The sequence below is a fragment of the Ornithorhynchus anatinus genome, chromosome 1 (genome assembly GCF_004115215.2).
Source record: "Ornithorhynchus anatinus isolate Pmale09 chromosome 1, mOrnAna1.pri.v4, whole genome shotgun sequence".
Taxonomy (NCBI): domain Eukaryota; kingdom Metazoa; phylum Chordata; class Mammalia; order Monotremata; family Ornithorhynchidae; genus Ornithorhynchus; species Ornithorhynchus anatinus.
The window spans coordinates 163373062-163396351 of NC_041728.1; the positions used below are offsets into that span (position 1 = coordinate 163373062).

The window sequence follows — 23290 nt, forward strand, 5'->3', positions numbered from 1 at the left end:
GGGCTCACAGTCTAGAAGGGAAGAGACAGACATCAAGACAAGTAAACAGGGATCGATAGCATCCATATAAATAAATAGAATTAAAGATGTGTACAAATATGCACAAATGCTGTGGTCGGGAGAGGGGAGTAGAGGAAAGGGAGCAAGTTGGGGCGATGGGGAGGGAAGGAGGAAATGAGGAAAAAGGGGGCTTAGTCTGGGAAGGCCTCTTGGAGGAGGTGGGTCTTCAGTAGGCTTTGAAGAGGGGAAGTGTGATCGTTTGGCAGATTTGAGGAGGGTGGGCATTCAAGGCCAGAGGTAGGACGTGGACCAGGGGTTAACGGCGGGACAGGCGAGATGGAAGCACAGTGAGAAGTTTAGCATCAGAGGAGCAGAGTGTGCGGGCTGGGCTGGAGAAGGAGAGAAGGGAGGTGAGGTAAGAAGGGGCAAGGTGATGGAGAGATCTGAAGCCAACAGTGAGGAGTTTATGTTTGATACAGAGGTTGATAGGAAACCACTGGAGATTTTGGAAGGGGGGGGGGGGGTGACGTGCCCAGAACGCTTCTGTAGAATGATAATCCGGGAAGCAGGACTAAAGTATGGACTGAAGTGGGGAGAGACCGGAAGTGGGGAGGTCGGAAAGGACGCTGATGCAGTAATCCGGGCGGGATAGGCTGAGTGACTGTACTAACGTGGTAGGGTTTTGGATGGAGAGGAAAGGGCAGATCTTGGAGATGTTGTGAAGGTGAGACCGGCAAGTTTTGGTGACAGAATGGATGTGCGGGGTGAATGAGAGAGCGGAGTCAAGGATGACGCCGAGGTTGCGGGCCTGTGAGACGGGAAGGATGGCGGTGCCGTCCACAGTGATGGGAAAGTCAGGGAGAGGACAGGGTTTGGGAGGGAAGATGAGGAGCTCAGTCTTGGACACGTTGAGTTTTAGTTGGGAGGAGGACAACAAGGTGGAGATGTTCTGAAGGCAGAAGGAGATACAAGCCTGGAGGGAGGGAGAGAGAACGGGGAGGGGATGTAGATTTGGGTATCATCCACGCAGCGGTGATAAATAAAATAAATCATGGTATTTGTTAAGCGCTTACTATGTGCAAAGCACTGTTCTAAGCCCTGGGAGATACAAGGTGATCGGGTTGTCCCACGTGGGGCTCACAGTTTTAATCCCCATTTGACAGATGAGGTAACTGAGGCACGGAGAGGTTAAGTGACTTGCCCAAGGTCACACAGCTGACCAGCGGCAGAGCCGGGAGTAGAACCTGTGACCTCTGAATTCCCAAGCCCGCGCTCTTTCCACTGAGCCACGCTGCTTCAGTTGAAGCCGTGGGAGAGAATGAGTTCTCCAAGGGAGTGAGTATAGGCGGAGAACAGAAGAGGAGCAAGAACTGACCCCTGAGGAACCCCTACGGTTAGGGGATGGGAGGAGGAGGAGGAGCCCGCGAAGGAGACGGAGAATGAACGGCCAGAGATATGAGAGGAGAACCGAGAGGACAGAGTCCGTGAAGCCGAGGTTGGTTATGAGTTGAGGAAAAGGGGATGGTCCACAGTGTCAAAGGCAGCTGTCAAAGAAGGATTAGGATGGAGTAGAAGCCGTTGGATTTGGCAAGAAGGAGGTCATCGGTGACCTTCCAGAGGGCAGTTTCGGTGGAGTGGAGGGGAGGAAAGCCAGAATGAAGGGGGTCCAGGAGAGAGTAGAAGTTCAGAAATTCGAGGCAGCGAAGGTAGACGACTCGCTCAAGGAGTCTGGAAAGGAAGGGTAGGAGGGAGATAGGGCGAAAACTGGAAGGGGAAGTGGGTTCGAGAGAAGGTTTTTTTAGGATGGGGGAGACGTGGCCATGTTTGAAGGCAGCGGGGAAGAAGCCACTGGAGAGTGAGCGGTTGAAGATGGAAGTTAGGGAGGGAAGGGGCGAGAGTTTTAATAAGGCGGTCGGAAATGGGGTCTGATGCACATGTGGAGGGGGTGGCACTTGAGAGGAGGATATCTCTGAGGATACTGCTGGGGAGGATGGGAAAGCAGAGGAGGGGGGATGGAGGAGAGGGAGGGGCGATTTGGGGGAGCTCAGACCTGATGGTGTTAATTTTCCTAACGAAGTAGGTGGCCAGATCGTTGGGGGTGAGGGAAGGAGGAGGGGGAGGAGGGAGAGGAACGGGGGGCTGAGGAGGGAGTTAAATGACCAGAACGGCTGATGAGGGCGATGGGCACAGGTGTCAATAAGGGAGGAGGAATATTGTTTCCAGGCAGAGGAGAGGGCAGAGTTACGGCAAGGAAAGTCAAACTGAAAGTGGACAAGGTTGGCCCGGTGTTTAGATTTCCTCCAGCAGGGTTCGGCGGCTCGAGCATAAGAGCAGAGGAGACGGATGGCGGAGGTGATCCGGGGCTGTGGGTTAGCGGCGTGAGAGCGACGAAGGGATTGAGCACTTACTATGTGCAGAGCACTGTATTCAGTGCTTGGGAGAGAACAATATAAGAATAAACAGGCACGTCCTCTGCCCGCGACGAGCTTACAGTCTAGAGGGACTTGCCTCCGTGCAGGGTGGGAGGGGGAGAGCAGGATCTGTGGCACCCCCATACCCGAATTCCCAGATCCCCCTGGCTTCCCTTTTCTCTGGTCAACAATCAGTCAATGGTATTTACTGAGCACTTAGTGTGTGCAGAGCAATGTACAAAGCATTTGGGAGAGTACAATACAAAAGAGTCGGTAGACATATTCCCTGCCCACAAGGAGCTTACCGTCTACTGGGAGACACAGATATTAGAATCAGTTACAGATACGGGAAACGGCATCGCGAAGATATTGAGTGATTACTGTGTTAGCGCACTAAACTGTTTGGGAGAGTATAATACGGAAGGGTTACAGACATGTTGATCTGTGTGCCGTGGGAGTGGGCTTCTGTACAGTAACAGGTGTGTGGGATCCTTGCTCACTGAGAAGGCCCCTTAATAGAGTTCCTAGCCCAGTGGCCACTGGCTGTCTGAAGTCCCACAGAATAGAAAGAGACGGGGCAGCTGGGGCAGCCAATTTCCTCTCCCTCTGGACAAGACTGCATTCCACGCCACAGCGGCCCCCGTCATCTCCAAGAAAAGACGTGCAGCTACCCGGCTGAGGGAGCACACGAGCAGGAAGTAGCATGGCATAGCGGATAGAGCCCGGGCCCGGGAGTCAGAGGGTCACGGCTTCTAATCCCGGCTCCCCCACTAGTTTGCTGCGTGACTTCACTTCTCTGGGCCTCAGGTACCCCATCTGTAAAATGGGGCTTGAGACTGGGAACCCCACGTGGAAAGGGGCCGTGTCCAACCCGATCGACGTATATCCACCCCAGTGTTCAGTACAGTGCCTGGCACACCGTAAGCGCTTGACAAATGCCACAGTTATTGGTATTATGACCACCGGAAACCCAGGTCTGGCCACGTGGCATGCATGCAGGGGGGTGGGTCAGCAGTAGATTAATCGTAGTGTACATGTCCATAGCCATCATTTTATTTACTTATATTAATGTCTCTCTCCTCCTCTAGACTGTAAGCTCATGGGCAGGGAAAGTGTCTATCAACTGTACTCTCCCAAAGGCTTAGAGAAGCGGCGTGGCTCAGTGCAAAGAGCCCAGGCTTGGGACTCAGAGGTCGTGGGTTCGAATCTCACCTGTCAGCTGTGTGACCTCGGGCAAGTCATTTCACTTCTCTGGGCCTCAGTTCCCCCATCTATAAAATGGGGGTGAAGACTGTGAGCCCTACGTGGGACATCCTGATTACCTTGTACCTACCCCAGCACTTAGAACAGCGCTCGGCACATAGTAAGCGCTTGACGAATACCAACATTAGCACGGCATCTCGAGCTCGTCTACCTCTCCGCCAACCTCTCGCCGACGTCCCGCATCTGGCCTGGAATGCCCTCCCTCCTCAAATCTGACAGACAACTACTCTCCCTCCCCTTTCAAAGCCTCACTGAAGGCCCATCTCCTCCAAGAGGCCTTCCCTGACTAAGCCCTCCGACTCGCTCCCTTGATTCATCCCCCACTCCCAGCCCACGGCACTTATTTATATATCTGTAATTCATTTATTTATCGGTGTCCGTCTTCCCTTCTAGACTGTGAGCTCACTGTGGGCAGGGAATAATGATGTTGGTATTTGTGAAGCGCTTACTACGTGCAGAGCACTGTTCTAAGCGCTGGGGCATATAGGGTAATCAGGTTGTCCCACATGAGGCTCACAGTCTTCATCCCCATCTTACAGATGAGGTAACTGAGGCACAGAGAAGTCAAGTGACTTGCCCACAGTCACACAGCTGACAAGTGGGGGAGGCGGGATTCGAACCCATTACCCGAATGTGTGTGATTATCGCTACACTGTACTCTCCCAAGTACAGTGCTCTCTACACAATAAGCGCTCGATAAATACAACCGACTGTGACTGAATACGGTGCTCTGCCCACAGTAAGCAGTCAGTAAATATTACCGACTGATCGTGTACGACGTTACATACGGAGGAGGGGCTGAAGTCGAATCGTATTGTGGATTCTCAAGCACTTTGGTACAGTGCTGGGCACACGGTAAACACTCAATAAATACGACTGATTGAAGGGATGAGAGGTAAAGATTTAAGGGTAGAACTTCCGCTCAGAAAGCCCAGCCCCGCGGGTGTCCCGCATCAGGGTCATTGTCTCAGGCCGAAGCCCGTCTAGGGGTGGCCCTGCTAGCCAGCCTGAGTTGGGCTAGGCTCAGTCCAGGTTCTTGGGCCTCCTCTGTTGCCCCATTTGCTCTCATTCCTCCCACGAGGACTGAGGTACAGCAACCGGAGTGCTCCAGGCCAGAGATAATGCAGCCCGAACCAGAGATGGCCCGAATCACACTTCCGGGCATCACCACCACAAGTACGCAGTGGTGTCATAATCCTAATGATAATAATTCAGGTATCTGACGGATGCTTACAGTGTGCCAAGCGCTGTATTAAGCACCGGAGTATTCACTCATTTATTCAATTGTATTTACTGAGCACTTACTGTGTGCAGAGCACTGTACTGAGCCCTTCGTGGCTCAGTGGAAAGGGCTTGGGAGTCGGAGGTCGTGGGTTCTGATTCCTGCTCCACCTGTCAGCTGTGTGACTTTGGGCAAGTGATTTAACTTCTCTGTCCCTCAGTTACCTCCTCTGTAAAATGGGGATGGAGACTGTGAGCCCCACGTGGGACAACCTGATCAACTCGTATCTACCTCAGCACTTAGAACAGTGCTTGGCACATAGTAAGTGTTTAACAAATACCATCATCATTATTATTATTATTATTATTAATAAAGTAAAGTACAGCAATGAAGCGAGACCATCTCTACCCACAATGGGCTTAGAGTCTTGGGAGGAGGGAGGGAGACATGCATCCAAACAAGTAAATAGGCATCAACATTAAAAAATAGAATCCTAGATATATATATATATAAGTGCTATGGGGGCAGGGGGGAAGAGCAAAGGGAGCGAGTCGAGGTGATGTGGAAGGGAGGGGGAGCTGAGGGAAAGGAGGGCTCAGTCTGGGAGGGCCTCTTGGAGGAGGTGTGCCGTCCGTAGAGCTTTGAAGAGGGAAAGAGAGATTGTTTGGCACATTTGAGGAGAGAGGATGTTCCAGGCCAGAAGGAGGACATGGGCCAGGGGTCGGCGGCGAGTCAGGCGAGATGGAGGCACAGTGAGAGGGTTCGCACAGAGGAGCGGAGCGTGCGGGCTGGGATGGAGGAGGAGAGAAGGGAGGTGAGGTAGGAAGGGGCAAGGGGATGGACAGCTTTAAAGCCAATAGCGAGGACGGGTAGATACAAGATAATCAGGTCCCACAGGGGACTCACACCCTAAACGGAGGGGGTACAGGTTTGAAATCCCCATTTGGAAAGTGAGGGAACTGAGCAGTTAGGTGACTTGTCCAAGGTCACACAGCGGATGGCAGAGCCGGGATTAAAACCCAGATGCCGGGTTTAGGACATGGGCCTACGACGCTTATTTCCAAAAGTGCAAGAGAGCAAACTTCTCATATATAGTGGGGCCTTGCGCAAGCGAGGTTGGGGCTACTGGCATTTCAGCCTTGGTTCATTTTCAGTCCATCTTGAACCCATCCCTGCGACCCACATCGTGGTCTGGTGCTTGGCGAGGACCGAGACTGAGAACCAGACCGGGCCGGGCTGTAGACCGAGAGACCTCTGGACGTGCAACAAAATAGTTATGTTCTGAATGCAGACAGAAACCAAAGAAACATGTTCTAAGTTTTCATTTCCTTTCCTAAATAAGGCCGGGAAAGCTGACTCTTCACGGAAGGGTCAATCAGGAAATAACCACAAGGAGGCAAACTCTAGCCAAAAAAGCCCCGTCCGCCCAAATGGAACAAGAAAAACATAAGCCGTCCGGTGACAGGAGGAGGTGCGACAAGAACGCCATTCGAAATTACTCATTTGTCACATTAAAGGACGATGCCAACAATACTTCCACCATAAAGGTGTATAAAGTTTTGTGACTTTTGGTTGTTGGTATCACCTCATTCGGTTGGGGCCAATAGGTCTGGGGACATAATGATGATAATAATGTTGGTATTTGTTAAGCGCTTACTATGTGCAGAGCACTCCTCTAAGCGCCGGGGCAGATACGGGGTAATCAGGCTGTCCCACGTGGGGCTCACGGTCTTAATCCCCATTTTACAGATGAGGTAACTGAGGCACCGAGAAGTGAAGTGACTTGCTCAAAGCCACCCGGCTGACAAGTGGCGGAGCGGGGATTCGAACCCATGACCTCCGCCTCCCAAGCCCACGCTCTTTTTCCACTGAGCCACGATGATCTCTGCGACACTTGCGTCTACATCAATTCAGCCTGTACGTCTACTATATGCTTCCCGTGGAAATAGGTGTCATGGAAATATTCTCCACGATTCCTACCACCTGACAGATAAATAGGATCGTGGCTTGTTAAAGATAAAAATGGCAAGTTTGGAAAATTAAGCAAAATGACGTTCACTGGTTTGGCAGATATATGCCCAGCTTTATTCCCGCTATAGAAGTATTATTTCAATAGGGGAGGTTATTTTTTATCCATTTTAAACCCAGTCCCGGCAAATAGCTCTATCAGAATTAACCTCCAAATAATGGAGTGACGTTAACAATGGGCAAAGCATATCAAAAAATCTTCACGAGGAGCTGACCGTATTATTTTTTGTTTAAAATCAGAACACCGGGATCCTATTCGAGCTTGCATGACTTCCTTTTCCCTCTTGGCAGCTGTGAAAATGGGGCAGGGAGGGATCCGTAGAGGAATATGCGGGACGAAAGTCCCCAGCACGCTTGAATGACCCTTCTCTAAATCACAGAAAGCTGGGGAACCCAAACAGGAGAAGCCCTGAGCATGTGCCAGACCAAACAACTTTACACTGAGCAGGAGACCCCTGGGGAGGGAGGAGAAGAGGGGGACTGGGGTTGGGGGTCGGGGGGGAGCGGGAGGAAGGGTCTATATTAGGTAGGGTAACCAGTTTAAGATGACCCAATCCCACGAAACTATTCCATTTTTCTAAAATTGTCCAGGACGGTCAATCGATCGTATTTACTGAGCACTTAGAGAGCTCTTGGGAGAGTACGATATAACAGAGTTGGTAGACTCGTTCCCTGCCCGCAGCGATCTTTCAGTCTAGAGGCTGAGTTTACAGTCTGGAGGACGGTGTAGAAAAATCTGAGACAATCCCAGCCACGCCAGGACTTCTGGTCAGCCCATCTACAAGATAATAATAATGTTGGTATTTGTTAAGCGCTCACTATGTGCCGAGCACTGTTCTAAGCGCTGGGGGAGATACAGGGTAATCAGCTTGTCCCACGCGAGGCTCGCAGTCTTCATCCCCGTTTTACAGTTGAGGGAACTGAGGCACAGAGAAGTGAAATGACTTGCCCACAGTCACCCTACTGACAAGTAGCAGAGCCGGGATTCAAACCCATGACCTCTTTGGTCTGTTTCCTTCGGTTGACCAACAGAAGACCTGAGAAATTCACCTCAGTGGGCTGGGATAATTACTGTGGCAAGTAGAAGACTCAGCCACAGAGTCCCCAGTCTAACACCCTCATCCTTAAGAACAGCGCTTTGCACATAGTAAGCGCTCAACCACTGCCATCGTTATTATTATCCTCCTCTAGACTGTCAACTCGCTGTGGGCAGGGAATGCATCTGTTACATGGTCCCACTGTACTCTCCCAAGCTCCCCTCTCAAGGTTGCACCTGGAGGGCGTCCGGTATTCCACCAGTCTCGACGACGAGAAGAAGAGTCACGCGTAGCGTAGTGGATCGAGCAGGGGCCTGGGAGTCGGAAGGTCGTGAGTTCTAGTGTCGGCTCCGCCACTTGTCTGCTGTGTGGCCTTGGACAAGTCACTTCGCTTCTCAGTTCCCTCATCTGTAAAATGGGGATTGAGACTACGAGCCCCATGTGGGACGGGGACTGGGTCCAATTTGATTTGCTTGTTTTCATCCCAGCGCTTGGTAGAGTGCCTGGCACATAGTAAGCGCTTAACAAAGACCATCCTTATTCCCCTCCATGTCACCCCGACTCGCTCCGTTTGTTCCACCCCGCCTCCTCGCCCCACAGCACCAGTGTATGTATGCACATATCTCTAATTGAGAAGGAGCGTGCCTTAGGGGAAAGAGCAAGGGCTTAGGAGTCAGAGGTCAGGGGTTCTAATCCTGACTACACCACTTGTGAGCTGTGTGACTTTGGGCAAGTCACTTCACTTCTCTGGGCCTCAGTTACCTCATCTGTAAAATGGGGATGAAGACTGTGAGCCCCATGTGGGACAGCCTGATTATCTTGTATCTACCCCAACGCTTAGAACAGCGCTTGGCACATAGTAAGTGCTTAACGCATACCAGCACTGTTATTATCATATTTATTTATATTAATGTCTATTAACTTATCTTGGTGTGTACATATCTATAATTCTATTTATATTGATGCCTGTTTACTTGCTTTGATGTCTGTCTCCCCCCTTCTGGACTGTGAGCCCGTTGTCGGGTAGGGATTGTCTCTGTTACTGAATTGTACTTCCCAAGCGCTTGGTACAGTGCTCTGCACACCGTAAGTGCTCAATAAATACAATGGAATGAATGAACGAATGAGGAAACAGTAAATCACTTTCATATTTTGACCAAGAAAACTCTCCGGATACACTCCCAGAACGACTGCAGTTGGAAGTGGGACGTCTGGGGAAAGATGCGCCCGTGGAGTCGTCATGGGTCGGAGGCGACTCGAAGATGTAAGACAAGACTCTGCCAAGCCCTTAGTACAGTGCTCTGCACACAGTAAGTGCTCAGTAAATATGACATTGACTTACTGACTAGTTGAGAGTAAGCTCTTGGAGGGCCAGTAATATGTCTACCAACCCTGTTTTATTGTGCTCTCACGCTATGCTCAGTACAGTGTCTGCAAGCAGGAAGCCCTCAACAAATAACGACCGATTGATCGCTAGCAGGTGTGTGATAATAGTAATAATAATTCTGGCACTTGTTAAGCACTTACTCTGTCCCAAGCACTGCTCTGAGCGCTGGGGTGGATACAAGTTAATCAGGTCAGACCGTGTCCCTGTCCCACATAGGGCTCACAGTCTTAATCCCCATTTTCCAGATGAGGTAACTGAGACCCAGAGAAGTTAAGTGACTTACTTACCCAGGGTCATGCAGCAGACACGTGGTGGAGCCGGAATTAGAACCCAGGTCTTTCTGACTCCAAGACCCGTGCTCTATCCACTGAGCCACGCTGTGATGTACCTGTCTCACCACGGACACATGTGCAATGTAATGTTTCAATCCTTTTTTTGTCATTTTGGGATCTAGTCTCGATAGCAAGTATGACTTAAGAGACAGAATCAGAAGTTAGCCGCTTTTTATCTAGTTTGCGATTAGAAAATGTTGAGGGAATAGCACAAGGGGCAGTGGAGCAAAATGCTTATGCTCTGCAGACTATAAGCATGTTCAATATCCTCACTGCACACGCATTGTGTATGATAAATTAACTTCTAAAAAATCAAACTTAATTTTAAAATTTTATGTTTCTGAGTGGTGCTTTTTTTTCAGTAGTTGGTCTAAAACAATCGGGATAGTTTGTAATCCAACATAAACCAGTGAGCTCTACCAGACAAAATAGTATGATTTTAGAGCAGACACCAAACTGACCTATTTTTGTGACCATCTAAATAAAGGAAATGGCAAAACTAATTTTTTTTCTGCATTTTTTCACGTAATCAGTGATACCAGTGCCAGAGAAAACCACTTTTGCAAAAATCTCTCTCTTACGGTTGAAAACTTATAATCAAAAACTGGAATTTTGCACTGGAAGGGCTTCAGTATGTACTATAGTGTCATGTTTTGGATGCTAAAGGGTCAGAAGTTATTTCCACTCCATTTTTTTTTTCCACGATTTTGACATTCAATAGAAAAGAAATTTTCTGTAAAAATGATCTCACCAATTCAGAGTTTGGGGGGGTTTTTTGTTTTTTTTTTTAAAAAAAAGCCAACAACAACAACGAAGAAAAAACTGGTTTCAGATGCATTTCCGTTAGGGGTGACCTGGGGCGACTCCTGGGGAAACACGTGGAGCAAAGAAAGTTAAAAGGCAGCTGGCAACTTGGAACAGAAGGCCTTAGCTACATTCGGTATTTACCTTTCCCAGCTCGTGCGGGGCTAATGATTATTTCAAGATTTGCTCCATTCACAAACCTTGGAGCAAAAATTCCAAAACACTGTACGCACTGGGGCTTCTCTTTTCGACTAATGACGGGGTCGGGACTTCTATATCAAGGCGCTGGAGGGTCCCATCCACATCAAATATCTTATAAACAGTGTGAGGAATCTTGTAAAAATCAATCGCATCCTATCACAAAGCAGATTTAATCGCCAGACTTCAATTTGCACAGTCTTCTGAGACTCCGAATCCTGGAATTGCAGGGAACGGAAAATGCTTAGAGATTTTGCTCCGTTCCTACAAGGTTAAGGAACCGCTCTGTTTACTTCCCTGCCTCCCCCTGTGCCCAGCTCTCTCAGAATCCAGTTAACTTCATCTCTAACTATGAACTTCCTTTATTGGTATATTTCACTTTCGCTTTCCCTCAAGGTCCTGTTGCTTTAGAGCTTCCGTATGTATATTCTGTTCCGAAACATAACCCTCTTATGTAATGAACCAAATCGTATCGCGTCCTAGAAGGAGCCCTTGTAGTTACTGTATACCTCCATTTAAGATTTTATTACTTTCCTATCTTGAATTGTTTCCATTCTTTCCACTTCATTTCAGAGTTCCTCCCAAAGGAAAATTCCATACTTGACTCCAGGGATCAGATACTCCTTCTGGACACATTCATTCAGCGGCCCTCAAATACGCAAAGGGAGTTCCTACAGCGTTCGGTCCAAGGCTGAACTATCCCAGATGACATATGTGCATTTATCCCTCAAGTCATTGGTGCAGACTTTTTTTTTGGGGGGGGCGGCGGGGAATGGTATTGGTTAAGCGCTTACTATGTGCCAGTCATTGTACTAAGAGCTGGGGTACATCCAAGGCCAATTGGACACAGTCTCCGTCCCACGTGGGGCTCAGTCCTGATCCCCATTTTCCAGATGAGGTAACTGAGGCACAGAGAAGTTAAGGGACTTGCCCAAGTTCACAGAGCAGACAAGTGGCGGAGCCGGGATTAGGACCCGGGTCCCCAGACTCCCAGGCCTGGGCTCTTTCCACTAGGCCACGCTGCTTCCGGAAAGGACTTTTACGATCGGGAGTGGGTGGGTGGAAAGGGAAAAAGGAAAGTAGGAGGGGGATTAGTGGTACTGGATCACCCAGCTCTGTCTTTTCTCCTTCCCTCCAACAACGGTATTCACTAAGTGCTCTCTGTGTTCTGAGCACTGTACTAAGCGCTTGGGAGAGGAAAAGATAGTAATAATAATAATAATAATGTTGATATTTGTTAAGCGCTTACTATGTGCAGAGCACCGTTCTAAGCGCTGGGGTAGATCCAGGGTAATCAGGTTGTCCCACGTGAGGCTCACAATCTTAATCCCCATTTTACAGATGAGGGAACTGAGGCACAGAGAAGTGAAGTGACTCGGCCACAGTCACACAGCTGACGAGCGGCAGAGCCGGGATTCGAACCCCTTGAACTCTGACTCCCAAGCCCGGGCTCTTTCCACTGAGCCACGCTGCTTCACACTGCTACATAGTAGGGTTGTAAGCTCCTTGCCCATAAGGAGCTTACGGTCTAGGGGACGAGCTTCCTTAGAGATATGAAATTGCATTTATTGAACGCAATGGTGAGAACACCGTCCTAAGCACTGAGTAGAGTGCAAACCTGCATAGGGAAACCTACTAGATTTCAAATCTAACACTCTAACCATTCAGTGATCGCGCGGGACTTGTAACGGTGAAGGTGAATCGGGCCATCTCTTCATTATAGTTACATCTCATGAGAATTAGTATTTTTGTTTTTATGTTCACTCTAAATTAATAAGCAATTGCCTTCTATCAGGTCCACTGTTTCTGTGTCGTACATGAATCTCCGGTTTCATAAAATTGAAATATGTGGGTTAATTTATGCTTAAATATATGGATTCTAATGTGATAAACATTTAATGACATTTTGGAGCGGGCAGACTCTAAATTCAAAGCTTTCAGAAAAGAAGCTTAGTAGATCCACAATTCTATAAACCACTCTATACCTTCTGACGTTGTCACAAAGCACACGGTTAGCTGAAAACATGTACAACAGTATAAAAATACATCTGGTTGGTAAAAATGCATGGATAAAAGAGCTTAAGGAAAAAGTTCATTTCAGAAAAACTTCAATAAACACAAATTACAAATTTACATAAAGTAAACAGCCCTCCTAATGAAAATGCATTTCTTCTTAATTCACAACAGTAAACAGTTTCAAGTCAGACTTTGGCAAGATCTGCTCTACAGTCAAATATATAGAGTCGCAGAGGGGAAGCAACGTGGCCTCGTGGTTGAAAGCCTGGCCCTGGGAGCCAGAGGACCTGGGTTCTAATCCTGACTCCACCACTTGCCTGCTCTGTGACCTTGGACCAGTCACTTAACTTCCCTGCGCCTCGGTTTCCTCCACCGTATCCCCTAAATAGGGATGCAATACCTGTTCTTCCTCCTATTTGACTGTAAGCCCCATGTGGGACGGGACAGGGACCGCGTCCCACCTGATAAAATCGTATTCATTCAATCATATCTATTGAGCACTTCCTGTGTGCAAAGCACAGTATTAAGCACTTGGGAGAGTACAACGTAATTAACAGACACACTCCCTGCCCACAGCGAGCTTCATGATTCTAATTATCGTATTTGTTAAGCTCTAACCACGTGCCAGGCACCGTATTAAGCACCGGGGAGGACACAAGCAAATAGGGGTTGGACACGGTCCCTTATCCCACGTGGGGCTCGCGGCCTCAATTCCCAAGTTACGGATGAGGTCGCTGAGGCCCAGAGAGGTGAAGTGACTTGCCCGAGGTCACACACATGGGATTGGAACCCATGACCTTCTGACTCCCAGGCCCGTACCATATCCACTAGGCCACGCGGCTTAGAACAGTGCCCGATGCATAGTCGGCACTTAATAAATACCATTTAAAAAAAAGTTGTGTCAGAGAAAACATATATAAGGGATTTACCCTTCTTTGAAATCAAATCGGTCTTTTGGAAATCATCTTTGAAAGTCAGGTCCCCAGGGATTAGGCTGATTAGCGGAGCCCAATGCATGTTCCCTAGTCGACGGTAATCAAAACTGAAATCAAAGAATTAAGCAATTCAAGAAAGGTAGCTCCCAAAATTTCTGGACTTGGACTGAAATACTCACTTGGCTTTTACTTTATTTTTTTAATGACAACGTTCTTTACCACAACACGGTTCTTAAAATAATGCAGAATGGCATAGCTCCGAGTAAAACACTTCTCCCCATTTTAATCACGGCTATTATTTTTGTAAAATGAAAATGGCTGAGGTCATTGTGATCTATTTTAGGGTTTTCACGGACTGGTGAGTGTGGGGTTCGGGGACGGTGGGAGTGGGAGAGAGAGTGGCTTTAAGCTGCCTACGTAACCAGCCGAATGTTTATGGCACTTTGTTTGTGCACTCCTCGGCTCCTCGTTATTACCATTTTTTAATACTGTTGTACTTTGTACCCATAAAATCGAGCAAATTCCACTTTCTTTTCTAACAGATCCAGATGGAGACCCAGAGTTACCAGACAGCAAAGCAGGCAAAACAGTATCAATGAGATCACGGTTGTTCTTCGGATTCACGTTGGTTCGGCAGGCGTGTTCTCCCTCCATGGAACATAGAACACCTAAAATGTACCTCAGCGATCTGTTCACGTGGTGCCTGTCACCAGGGTACGTATGTCAACGTACAGGTAAAGACCCGTATAGGGGGTTGTACCTACTCAGAACCTAGACGCATAGACACGGAAACCAACCTGGACGGATCACGCGCGAACACATACGTGCACACTCGCGGACACACCGACATCTACGGACTTACATAAGCGCCGAATATGAACACTAAGAGCCATTTATGGCAACGACAATGAAATCTGTCCCCGGAGCCCAAGAATGACACAGCAGCCAAAATGATTTAGTATCTTCGGGGCCTTGCTAAAGCAGGGGCACACACTGAGGCCTCTTTTTAGAGACGATTAATATTTAACCGACTTTCTGAACCTCGCTCTGTTTTCAGTTTTGACCGGCTATCAGGTCACCGAGCCGTCCAAAGAGGCACGTGTTCCTCCTAAGCATCCCCCGCCGCGACCCACGGGCACGCGCACACGAACACACGCGTACGTCTCCCACACAGATGCCTGCCCACACCCCCGCCGTGTCCTCGCACCCCACAAGAGAAACCTGTGGCTGTAAAAATGCTGTTTCGGGCTGTGTTTGTTTATAAAGCAAAAATCAGCCTCAGAGGCCAATGTAATAAGATGCTGCAGCTTTTATGGAAGAGGTGAAATAATTTTAAACACAGACACACAATGAGTTTATTTATTTAGAAACTTGTTAAATAGAGTCTGGGAATTCAAATATTCAATGTTGACATTGTACAGACCTGGCAGAGAGCCAGATTCTAGTCTCTAGAGGGACCCACTGGACAAGGAATTCAGGACTTTCTCTCCTCCCACTTGAACTAAATAGGTAAAAGTCATTAGTTATACCCACAGCAGTATCTGAACCTCAGTCAAACAAGGCCGCCCCAGCCAGAGAACTTCAAAGGCCCGTAAGTGTGTTTAGCTTTTTAGCACTGGAGCTGCAGCAATATGTCACACTTTTGAAAGAGTTTTGTAAACAGTTCCTTCCCTTTGTGGAAACATTTCTTAAGTTTCTTGTACCCCATGTAAACAGTGTTAATTAACGAGGATTACATTCTTCAATTACCAGAGGGGGGAAAAAAATTAATACCCCTCTCTTTTTCGAACTGGGAAGGTGGGGAGGCCGGAGTGGCCGAAGTGACTTCTGCTTTCCTTCTCCGTTTCTGTCTCTGTGGTGTATTTATTTCTCTCCTCTCCGCCCCCCCCCCCCCGCCCCGCACCCCCTTCCACTTGTACTCCCTCCCCGGCCAAGTTTCCTTGGGAATTCACCAGTAGAAGCCAGACCCGGGAAGGGGGAGTAGGAAGGGGGTAGGGCTAATTTTAGAAACAGCATCCTTCTAAGGGGAGGGAAAAGAGTCTGGTGCTCCCGTGCGGTCTGCCGGCCCTGGACGGTCCTCGGCAGGCCGGGACAGCGGGAAAGGGCCGCGGACACGATTAGCGGGGGGAGATCCGAGGGCCCGGCCGGGGTTCATTCAGTCGTTCCTTCCTTCCATCGTACTTATTGAGCGCTTACTGTGTGCAGAGCACTGGACTAAGCGCTCGGAATTCAGCAACGGAGACGATCTCCGCCCAAACAACGGGCTCCTGCTGCGATTGTCCTTGGCATCTTTATAAGGCCGTTGCCTCGCACCCGCCTCTTCCCGCCCCGCGAGTCTCTTCCCGGGAGAAACTGGGCCCGGACCCACCGGGGGGGGGACCTGCACGTATGTTCCCACCCACGTGTACGTATCAGACACACGTATGCAGCCCACCGGGGCAGCGTGGGGGAGCGGATGGGGCCCGGGCCTGGGAGTCAGAAGGTCATGGGTTCTAATTCCGCCTCTGCCACTCGTCCGCTGTGTGACCTTGAGCGAGTCGCCTCACTCCTCGTTGCCTCCGTTACCTCCTCCGCAGGATGCGGATCGAGGCCGTGAGCCTCACATGGGACAGGGACTGCGTCCGACTTGATTTGCTTGTATTCACCCCGGCGCTTAGTACAGTGCCTGGCACTTAGTGAGCGCTCAACAAATACTATTAGGAGTCTTGTTACGTATATAAGCGCGTGAATAGATAAGCACTTATATGAGCATCTGGAATTCTATTTATTTCTATTGATGTCTTTTTATTTGTATTAATAATCGGTTCATCCGCTCCCCCCACTCCCCACCCCGGCCTCCTATGTTGCGGTGGCTAGAGCCCGGGCCTGGAAGTCACGGGTTCTAAACCCGCCTCCGCCACTAGTCTGCTGTGTGACCTTAGGCGAGTCACTTCACTTCTCTGTGCCTCAGTTCCCTCATCTGAAAATGGGGAATAAGACTGTGAGCCCTATGCGGGAGAGGGACTGTGTCCAACCCCATCTGCTCGTACCCCTCGCTTGGTACAGTGCCTGGCACATAGTAAGCGCTTAACAAATACCGTGACTATCATTATGATGATGATTAGGGGCAGGGATTGCTTCTCTTTATTGCTGTGCTGTACTTTCCCGAGAGTTTAGCCCAGTGCTCTGCACAGAATAAGCGCTCAATCAATACGATTGAATGACTGCATGAATGGCCCAACGGCTCCTGGAAGGTAAAGGGATTAAGGCCACCCTCACCCCGGGCTTTCACCTGGATGGGGGGAGCGCGGCATTCCCGGGAAGAGCCGAGGCCCGGGAAGAAGGGGAGGTCGAGGGGAGGGACCTGCAGGAGGGGGGGAGAGGATGGAAGTTGGGGGGGGGGGGTCTGTGCCTGTTTTCTGCCGCTCTGGCTCTCCCAGCCGGCCGGGACACCTGGGGAGGTGCAGCCGGGAGGAAGAGGGGAGGGAGTGGAAGGGGGAGGGGGATGGAGTGAGGAGGTCCCGGTGGCCCTCTCCTCCCTCTTTGCCTTCCCTTCCCTCCTTTCTTCTCCCTTGGACGCTCCTCCAGGAGCCCAGATTTCCCCCCTCTTCCCCGCAAGACCACACCGCTACTTGGCCTGTTCTCAAAGACCCTCCTCCCCAGCAGAGAGCCAGTGAAGGGGCCGAGCTTGCGAATCTACCCCCAACTCAAAAAATACACGAAGAAGGAATAAGGAATGCAGGAGGAAGGGGTCGGTGGGCAAGGGGGGGGGGGGGGGGGATTCTGGACCGAATCCTACTGCACATTGAGGGTCTGTCTCTGGAGGATAAACAGAGCCCTGGAGAAATGGGATGGGGGGGAGAGAGAGAGAAGCAGAGAGAGACGGAGAGGAGAACAAGCGTGCCAGAGATCCAATGCCAGCGCTTAGAACAGTGCTTGGCACATAGTAAGCGCTTAGCAAATACCATTATTATGAATTGTACACACACACTCATTCACTCACTCACTCACACACTCACTCGCACTCCATACATCCATATCAGACCCTTGGGCTTCCACAGCGGGCTGGATTTTTTTCACAGTCACGACAAATAAGAAACCTCAAGAGAAGTTCCCTCTCCCTTCACTACTAATGAACCGTTTCTTTCCCAGCGCTGGGAAGGGGAAAAAATGAAGCGCCGGATTAACCTTCCCCTAAACTCGGAGTCTTTTTTGGCGAAATACGCAGAACTGTTGCAGGAGTCTATTTTCGTAGAGTGCCAAATTCAATAAAGAAGCACTAAGCCAGGAGTAATGGTAAAGTAATGGCAAATAAACAGCCTTCCTAAAGGGGACTGGAAGACCCGATAGGGCAGGCATTTCGCTCTTGAAAAGCAGATTCCGGGACAGGGTCTTAAACAGGCAAATAAACTTGCCAGCTCTATTTTCCAGTCGCGGGGGGGGGGAAACTCTAGAGACCAGAGCAAATCGCAGGTTGTGGGGAGACCCGCGGAAACGTGGGAAGGGCCTATTTTTATTATCTCGGATGTTGGGTGGAGGGGGCGAGGGGAGTCTGGGGCCGGGATCCACCCGGACCACTCGATGGCCTGTAAAAAAAGAAGTGATAAAGTGTAAAAAGTAACAAGTGCCCCCCCCCCCTTTCTTCACGTGGGTTCGGCTAAGCTGATCACCTTCTGGCTCTTTACGAGACGCCTGAGAGCCACTGGCTACCAGTGGGTTGCAGTCGGCACGACTGACTCACCGCAGAGAGGCAAAATCCTGGGGAATGTCACCGTCGGGAAGTTTGGAAGGGGTGGGGTTTTTTCCCCCTTTTATTTCTTTCGGGGCTGGAGGTGACTTAGGTCCGTCGGAACCACGGTCTCCATCCCTCCTTCAGGATGGATCACGATTCCAATCGGCCCTTCCAGCCCAGTACAGGTGCCACTAAAGGAATTTGGAGTCCTGATGTAATCGACAGGGAAAACTGGGAAAAGGGTGTGGGGGGGTGGGAGAAGCAACCATCCTGCCCGTCGTTGGGCAGGGACTGTCTCCATCTGTTGCCGAATCGTCCATTCCAAGCGCTTAGGACAGTGCTCTGCACATAGTAAGCGCTCAATAAATACCATTGAATGAATGAATGTACCTTGTTGAGAAAGGGTACAAAAGAGCACGTCAGCTCTCCGGATTATTTTACCCCCCCCTTCTCCAAGGCAGCTTCTTGGTTTGAGATCCCTCCGGCAACGCAAACCAAGTTCTCCAATTAATACCTGGCTCGTCCTCCGTTCTCCTTAGAACACCTAGGAGCGATGTCGCGACACTTTCCAAACCAGAACGTGTCCCGATTTGTGCTGGTTGTGGGCTGGGTTTTAGCATAAAGCGGTCACGGTTGTCGGGAGGAGATGTGGCTACTGGTAAATTTCAAAAAGGAATGCTGCAGTGGGAAAAGAAAAGAACTACCTTTCGATGCGAGATGTTTTCAGGATATCATTTTTTAAAGCAAAATAAAGGCTGGGGGCGGGGGGGGGGCTAGTCTCTCTTTTTTTTTTTTTTTACTTATTTTCTGAGCGCGGCTAGAGAAGGAACCCAAGCTGGAATCAGAGCTGCAAAGTTTTCTTGTTGAACGATTGAATTACAGAGGTCGCTAACCGAGCCCTCCACTTGCTATGAAACTGACACGCTAAGCAAAGAAAAGGAAATGGCATTTCAAAATACAAAAATCCAGAGTTTTAATGCGATTTCCTTTATTACCCATATCGTAACGAAAGGATTATATAATGCAGCGCATCTAAGAAGGCGGCAGTACTAATAGCAAGCAGCAAACGCGCACACAAGAGGCTCAGAAAGTTTGAAAATGCTAAAATCCAGGAACCAGAAATCAGCAGCAGCTCTGGAGACGTTGTAAAGAAAATAAATGGATCCCCCCACTAGATTTATATCACGATCACTACTAGGTTCAAAATGATGTTCTGATGACTTCTGTGCGTAGTTAGGAGGGGGTGCTCTGGAGTTGTTCTAATAGAGTTGTGTCGACTAAAATACATCCTATCTAAATACTTTCACAAAACATAGCTCTAAAAGTTTGGCGGAAAATAGAAGAGAAATGGTTAGAGGTTCAGGCTTTTGGACATTCCCCCTTTCACCTAGGCGCAGATGGGGTCACCGGAACAGAAATAAGACTCCGTCTTTTATTTCACGCAACTTCTACAACGTTTCATCTGCCATGTCCCCCAACCTTTTCGGTTGCAACTGAAGACTGCCTGCCTGAAAGTATTTTTTTTTTTCCCCCCCGATGAAAATAAAGACATCAGCCGCAGTGGAAAGCCAATACGAAAGGCAAGAGTTCCACAGGCTAGTTTTGACATTGTTGCAGTTAAGTGAAATGAACAATATCCAAAGAAGAAACAGATGGACGGATTATCAAAATACCCCCGTCTAGTCAGTCGGGGAGATCCAGGCGAAAAGAAATATATCTGGGTGTGCGGGGACGTGTGTGTGTGTGTGTGTGTGTGTGTGTGTGTGTGTGTGTGTGTGTGTGTGTGTGTGCGCGCGCGCGCGTGCATGTGGGGAGCCAAACTGTTCAAACTACTGGAAAAACGCCTGAAATGACAACATTTTAAGATCGTCTTGACCATGCAATTTCAGCCGCCTGGGGAGCGGGGCTGGTTCAATCCGTCCAGCCCCTTTTTCTCCCAGCAGCAGCCCCCTGGGAGCAGAAAGATGCGAAATGGGGAGACCTGAAGATATTTTCCTGCCAAGATAACCCGACTTAACACCCAAAATGAGAAAGAACAAAAAAATAAATTCAGGACGAAAACTTGCCAGAAAGCCATTTGAAATCCTGTCTTACCAGCGCTAGTAAAGACCACTGGTTCCTTAATGTGGGGGTGTGTAGGGGTATCTGGAAAGATGTATTTATTCACACGCCCAAGGTAAGCCATGGCCTTGAATTCGTATGTAGGGCCCATTCATAGAAACGCATATACCTAACTAAGCCTGCAGGATGAACAGCTTACACAATCGAACACGGGCTATTAAAAAAAATGGGTTCATCAATCTTGTCAATACAGATTTGGGGGGTTAGGGCGCGCATCGCCTCTGACAGCGTTAGCGAGAGCTGAGTTGGGAGGAAATCCTCAAGCCGGCTCACCGACCTCTAATTCCTGGGGAAAGGGTGGGTGTGGGTGTGGGTGGTGGCGGGGGGGATGTGTATAGATCCATCTATGAATAATATGCATGCACACACGAGTATATTCTTCATGCCAGATTTGCCCTGCGATGCCTTCGTGTTGCACTCCTATGGTCCCTGGTGAGTCCCCAGTAACTCCTCGCGTCTCCCCTCCCCTAGATCAAGAAGTGTCATTGGGTGGGGGGAGGGGGTCCCAGGGCTGCCCCCCCACACCCAGGGCCCTGAGGAGTATAATAGGGTGAAGGGAGGGGGTCCCAAGGCCGCCCCCTCTCCTCTCGGGCTCTGGGGGGTGTAATAGGGTGAGGGGAAGGGGTCCCAAGGCGGCCCCCCAACACCCAGGGCCCTGAGGAGTATAATAGGGTGGGGGAAGGGGGTCCCAAGGCCGCCCCCTCCCCCTCCCGGGCTCTGAGGGGTGTACTAGGGAGGGGGGAGGGGGTCCCGAGGCTGGCCCCCACACCCAGGGCCCTGAGGAGTGTAATAGGGTGGAGGGAGGGGCCCCAAGGCCTCCCCCCAGGGGCCTGAGGAGTTTAGTAGGGTGAGGGAAAGGGGTCCCAAGCCCCCCAAGGGTACTGAGGCTCCACACCCGGCCTCCCCAAGGCAAGGGCCGACTCGTGAGACCCCTCCCCACCCTGCAGGCGGCCAAGCCCCCCCCCCCCCCATTCCCCCTGGCCCGGGGGAGCGCGCCCCTGCCCCAGCTCTGGAGTCTCTCTCCCCCAGCCCAGCCAGCCCACCCACCCACCCAGTGCCCCATCTGCCCCGGGGGCGCCGGGCCCGGCCGGCCGCCCCCCCCCCATCCGGCCGATCCTTCCCTGTCGGGGCTCCCTCTCCCCCCGCCCCTCGCCCCTCCCCCCGGGCCTCCGGAGGTGGGACAACAGGGCCCACAGCGTCCACTACAGCAGCCCCGGCCCCCCACCCCCAGCCCCCCGCCCCCGGCCCACGCAACTTGCAGCGCAGCGCCTGCCCCTCAACTTTCCGCAACTCCACCGCCCCCCCAAAGCCCCCTTCCCGCAGCAGGGGGGGGCCGACCCTCCCCTCCAGACGCCCCCCACCCCCCCCAATTACACTGAGCGCCCCCAAACCCTACCTCTCCCACCCCACCTTGGGTTGTCCAAAGGCATGGCTCCTCTGCAAGGGGGGGGGGGGGAACACCCTGCTGGACTCCCCCTCCCCACCAGAGCCCCCTCCCCCCCCCCGTGTCTGGCTCTGGCTGCTCCCTCTCGCTCGCCCCCTCCCCATCCCGCTGGTCCCGGGCTACTATAGCCCTGCTCCTGGCCAGCGGGAGCCGGGGAGCCCCGGCGGGATAAGGGCTGGAGGGAGTGGGCGGGGGCCAGGAGGGCAGGGGGGCAGGGGGGGCAGATCTGTCCTGGGGCGGGCAGGGGGCTCAACCCGCTGCTCTTTGCTGCTGCTCTGTCCCCCGGACCCCCGGCACACTAGACATAGATGCAAGATGGCAGAGGAGGGTGAAAAGCCAATAGAAAAGGGATATTGCACCTACTTGTGGCCAATTTCCTTGCCCTGCCTTTGGATCTCATGTTGCGCCCCAGTCCTGCAGCCGCTGGTTTGGTTGGGGGGCTTTTTTTTTTTCCTTGGCTCTTTTCCTTCTTTGGCTCTCTCTCTCTCTCTCTCTCAGTCCTCTCTTTCTCTCTCTCTCTCTCTCTCACTCTGTCTGTCCGTCTGTCTGTCCCTCTCCTTCTCCCTCTCTCCCCTCCTCTCAATCGAGGCTCGCTATCTCTCCAGCATTGTCAGTTTGGACACCTTCGCACATGCGCGCTGGACGCCCCTCCAACATCTCCGCGCCGCCAAAAAAAGTTTGGAGCCATTTATCACTTTGATTTGGAGATCTTGTCAGATGGCAATCGGGGAGGAGGCGGGGAAAGGGGGACGAAGGGGGAGCCGGGAAAGGGAGGGGATTCCTCCCTCCCACCCACCCCCATTCCCTCCCCCCACCCCCCAAAAAACCTGTCTGGAGAATTGAATTGGGAAAAACCAAGAAGCGTTTTTTTACAGTTTTCTTCTTATTATTCCTCTTCCTCCTTCAGCTACAGGAAAGTAAAGGAGAGAGAGGGAAAGCAAAATAGTAGGGGTTTTCTCGCCCAGGCTGGAGCGCTGGAAGAAGGGATGGGACTCGGAAAGTGCCACGGAAGAGTCCAAGGATTATTAACACCGGGAAATCTGCTGCTGCGTTGGAGTGACTGCTTTTCGCTCGCTTTCAATGTAATATTCATGGCGTGCTGTCATCTCGGCAACATTTCCATAGTTTATTCCCACCAAGTCTGAGGGAACAAGTATCTCCGTGCCTTCCTCTCTGGGAACAGGCAGGCTATGGGGTTGGACATCAGCATCTCATGTCTTTCCTTCCCCCCCCCCCCCCAAAAAAAGATCCGGTTTCACCTTTCCAGCCTCCTCCCTCTCCCCCCCCCCGCCCCATTCCTCCTTTCTTACAGCAGGATCTCAATCCTTTTCCAATTTCCACACATGTACACAACAACACGCACACACACACACTCAGCATC

The 23290-nt window shown here is 50.7% G+C and overlaps 1 protein-coding gene across 6 annotated transcripts in view; it reads right to left on the reverse strand.

Moving 5' to 3' along the window:
- The window catches only part of MECOM (MDS1 and EVI1 complex locus), a 681931-nt gene extending 659530 nt beyond the window's left edge, over positions 1 to 22401 (reverse strand). For 3 of the 6 annotated variants that reach the window (XM_039913287.1, XM_039913285.1, XM_039913288.1), the window contains exon 1: positions 22273 to 22401. In XM_039913287.1, coding sequence (XP_039769221.1) covers positions 22273 to 22309 — 37 coding nt within the window. In that variant the 5' untranslated portion in view covers positions 22310 to 22401. The remainder of the gene's footprint in view (positions 1 to 22272) is intronic. The other 3 variants (XM_039913284.1, XM_029067439.2, XM_039913291.1) reach the window with 2 other exon arrangements.
- Positions 22402 to 23290: the final 889 nt, after the last annotated feature.